Source organism: Trypanosoma rangeli (assembly GCF_003719475.1).
Source record: "Trypanosoma rangeli strain AM80 chromosome Unknown Tra_15.4_contig_00360, whole genome shotgun sequence".
NCBI lineage: Eukaryota > Euglenozoa > Kinetoplastea > Trypanosomatida > Trypanosomatidae > Trypanosoma > Trypanosoma rangeli.
Genome location: NW_021706105.1, coordinates 1393 through 5139, shown reverse-complemented (window position 1 = coordinate 5139; position 3747 = coordinate 1393). Strand labels below are relative to the sequence as shown.

The 3747-nt window shown below is 57.3% G+C and overlaps 2 protein-coding genes across 2 annotated transcripts in view, besides 5 other annotated features; both read left to right on the top strand.

Annotated features, from left to right (window-relative positions):
* Window positions 1-95: 95 nt before the first annotated feature.
* Window positions 96-126: a sequence feature (GA-rich).
* Window positions 127-133: 7 nt separating this feature from the next.
* Window positions 134-167: a microsatellite.
* A 206-nt stretch (window positions 168-373) lies between these two features.
* TraAM80_07959 (uncharacterized protein) lies at window positions 374-1198 on the top strand (the record flags this gene model as incomplete). The annotated part of the gene is made up of 1 exon (XM_029384726.1): window positions 374-1198. One exon carries the CDS (start codon window positions 374-376, stop codon window positions 1196-1198), a length of 825 nt encoding a protein of 274 aa, XP_029235420.1.
* Window positions 1199-1431: 233 nt separating this feature from the next.
* Window positions 1432-1498: a sequence feature (A-rich).
* Window positions 1499-1996: 498 nt separating this feature from the next.
* Window positions 1997-2016: a microsatellite.
* Window positions 2017-2176: 160 nt separating this feature from the next.
* Window positions 2177-2197: a microsatellite.
* A 389-nt stretch (window positions 2198-2586) lies between these two features.
* TraAM80_07958 (putative dihydrouridine synthase (Dus)) overlaps window positions 2587-3747 on the top strand; it is a gene marked incomplete at both ends in the record, with an annotated part of 1215 nt that continues 54 nt past the window's right edge. The window contains one exon of the mRNA XM_029384725.1: window positions 2587-3747. This exon is cut by the window's right edge and continues 54 nt beyond it. Within this exon, the coding sequence (XP_029235419.1) occupies window positions 2587-3747 (1161 nt within the window).

Genomic DNA, 3747 nt, shown 5'->3' with positions numbered 1-3747 from the left:
CCTGTGTCCGCAGCAATCGACACTTCCATGTGAGATGTGGCGTGTAAGGTGGGCGACTAGCGGTGGGAGGGTGCGAGGGAGAGATGTCCTCGGTATTTTTTCCTTTCTTCTGTTTTTTTCTTTCTTGTCCGTCGTGTGTGTGTGTGTGTGTGTGTGTGTGTGTGTGTATGCAGTGGCCCTTCTTTCCGTGTATGTTTGTACGTACTCCGCTCTCTTTTTCTCTCTCTTCCATTTGCTGCTTCCGTGCGTGTGCACCGTCACGCCCGTGAGAAGGATTTTGTCGTTGCTGCGGTGGAGGTGGGCGTCGGCGTTCTGTGGGACGGGGAAGGGAAGCTGCTGCCTCGCCGTGTGTAGTGTGTGCACCTAAGCCAGAATGTCCGACACGGGCCTCGTGATCGCGATGATCTTTGGGACCCTCGGCGGGCTTGCTATTATTGTGTGGGGCGGCCTCTTCCTGTTCTACCGCTACAAACTCTTCGAGCCCACGTTCAGCATGAACGGCGAAGAGTTGCGGGGCATCCCACTGCGCTCGCTGGCGCCACGCATGACGGAGGAGCGGCGGCTGAATTTGCGTCTGGCGCAGCGGCAGCTGCAGCTCAACGCACAGAGGCAGGAGAGGGAGGCTACTGACGTGCGTGGCGAAAACGACAACAGCGTCAGTGGCGGCGACAACAGTACGCCAAGCGTGCGGACGCACGGCAGAAACTCCCGTTGGTTTCGCAGGCGGCCCAGCGCGGACAGCCTCACCAGCACAACGCTTGCGAGCTCCAGCGTAGTGTACGGCCGCGGGGATTATCTCTCACACGAGAGCACCCTGGCGCCGCCGTCGCCGCGTAGCCAAACGGAGGCAGGGGAAAGCTACCGGAGCGGGGAGTTGTCGTCATCAACGATGCAACTTCCTCTCCGTGAGCGGCGGTTCAAATTGCGTCACCGCTTTGAGGACAACGCGCGCAACGGACCCTTCGGTGGCTGGACGGACTCCGCGCGTAGCTGCAATAGCAACGAGGACGGGGAGGAAATCAATAGATCTGTCGAGGTGGGCGTTGTGTCGCCAAGCCTGGAAGGGCAGCGTCCCACACGGCGGCACATCATTGAGCAAAATGCCGCGATGAGTGGCTTCTTTACGGCGCCGGCGAATGGGTGGAACCATGCGCCGTACGCAGAGGATTGTACTATTCCTGAGCGTATGAATATATGAAGAGCAGACGCGCGTGAGGAGGGTCTGTTCCTGCGACCCCCGCTCTCACTCAGAGGCGCAGACGACAGCACCATATCTTACGTATGTCAAGGTGTGTGTTTTCTTTCGGCCACGCTCAATTCGTTTTGTTCTTCTTTTTTTTCCCCCATCTTTCATGGCCCGCTTGTGTCTGATGCCCATTTGATTGTCACTGCCAAACCCACCGCCCGTTCTTACGTCAATTTGGGGGGCTGTTGTTTTCGGTTCGTGTTTTTTTTATCTCTCTCTCTCTGTGTCTGTATGTCTTGTTCTTTTTGTTTTATTTTGAACTTTTCCCACGTTGATCATAGTGTTTCTTTCTCCTCCCTTGTGTGCGTATGTGCGGTGCACTGCGGTGGCTTCCTGCCGCTACGCCAGCAAACGATCCCCGTGGCACGTGGTCGGCCTGTGCATGCATGACATGTGGATAAGGGCTATGCTTTCTCTTTCCGTGTTTTGTGTGTGATGGAGGCGGGGGACGACCCGGCAGGGGCACAGGGAGCGAGGCACCCGCTGGAAGTATTGTTGGCGCTTGTGTTTGTGTGTGTGCGTGAGAGTGAGGGGGTCAAGGCGAGGGGGTGAATGTGCAATGAGGGGGTGGAGTTAACCTATTCGTGGCACTTGTTGGTGCCGCAAATAGAGGCCGTAAGTGCGGAGGCAGCGGCATCGCCCACACCCATGCCGAGCATTTTTTTTGTTTGTTTATCATTTTTTATCTGTCCATGTGTAGCGTGTGAGTTTAATATTAAGCGGGTAGTAGAAGCCAACGAAGAGCTAGTTTACATATATATATATATATAACTTTCTATCTTCCAATTGGCTTTGAACGTCTGGCGAGGCGTCTGTGAAGGTCCGTGTAAATGCACCGCGGCAGTGAGCTGGTGAGGCGGTAGTTGAATTCGGGCTGCGGCTGTGGGAGCCCCACAGACACGCACAGAGCCACCTGATGTTTACATGCACGTGTGTGTGTGTGTGAGTGTGAGATTCCCGCTGTGAGATGCCACGTATATATTTGTATATAATACTCATGGACTCAGGGACGTCTTTTTGACCTTACTCACGCCTCCCTTTACTTTTAGCCTCCTTTCTTTCTCTCTCTCTCCGCCTATGTTTTTCTTGCTACTGTTCCGTTCAACTGCATGGCACCGGCGTCACCTGCCGCCCGTGCGGTGCGTGGTCGCCCACCACCCCCTGTGGTGACTGTCACAGACGCTCGGCTGCCCCCACGCCTCCCAATGCTTCTCGTTCTTTTTTTTCTTTTTTTTGGTGGGGTGGGGTTGTGCTGCACCCGAGGGCACGACCACCCGTTGTGTCTGCAAGGCAGCAAAAAAAAAAGAGGACGCCGCAAGCCGCACACACGTACATTTAGTATGGCTTACAATGAAGCGCTTCTGGGGAAGTACCGCGAGCTGGTGCGGCGTGGGGAGCCGTTTCGAAGCGCAACGTGCCCGTACTGTAACGGCAACCGCAACGCAGAGATAAAACACATCGACCCAAGGCGGAAACCGCAATCGCCGTGGGACTTTTGGGACAACATCGTCTGCGCCCCCACCGCCGTGAGGAATGACGATGGCGGCGGTGAATCACACGATGGTGTGGGAGATGCTGGGGCTGCATTAGGTGCGGAACAGCACCATCAGGCTCCGCAGCGGCGCAGACCAATGTACGTGGTGGGGCCTATGGTGGACCAGAGCGAGCTGCCATTCCGCATGCTGTGCCGCCGCTACGGAGCGACGCTGGCGTACAGTCCCATGCTGCATGCCAGGAGCTTCTCACAGAGTGCCCAGTACCGTGCACACTACTTCTCCACAACGCCGCACTGCGCCACTCCTGTGGGTAACGTGAGCGCCGAGATAGCACCGGGTGGAGAGGAAAAAGATAGGCCACTTTTTGTGCAGTTCTGCGGGAATGACCCCGAAACAGTGCTGGCGGCAGCGCGTTTTGTGGAGGACCACTGCGACGCCGTTGACATAAACTTTGGCTGCCCGCAGGGCATCGCCCGCCGTGGCCACTATGGGTCGTTTCTCATGGAGGACTGGGAGATTGTGCACAACATCCTGCACTGCCTCGCCGTCGAGCTGCGGGTGCCGGTGACAGCTAAGATGCGCGTGTTTGACGACGACGGCTTGACGCTGAAGTACGCAGAGATGCTGCGCGACACCGGCATCGCGGTCCTCTGCGTGCACGGCCGCACGCGGCACAACAAGCGGGAGCTTGCGGATGTTGCGCAGATACGGCGCGTGCGTGAGCACCTGTGCGGGTCCATTCCCGTCATTGGGAACGGCAACGTATTGGTGTTTGAGGATGTTTTGCGTAACCTGTCGGTAACGGGGTGTGAGGGGTACATGTGCGCGGAGCCGCTGCTGTGGGACCCGCGCCTCTTCTCAGCCCCGCCTCACCCGATGCGCAACGGGCGCTACGTCACTGAGTGCCGTGAGGCACGACTGGGCGCTATTCGTACGGCTCAGGAGTACCTGCAGCTGGTGCAGCGCTACCCTGTCGACGTCAGTTTTGTCAAGGCGCACCTCTTC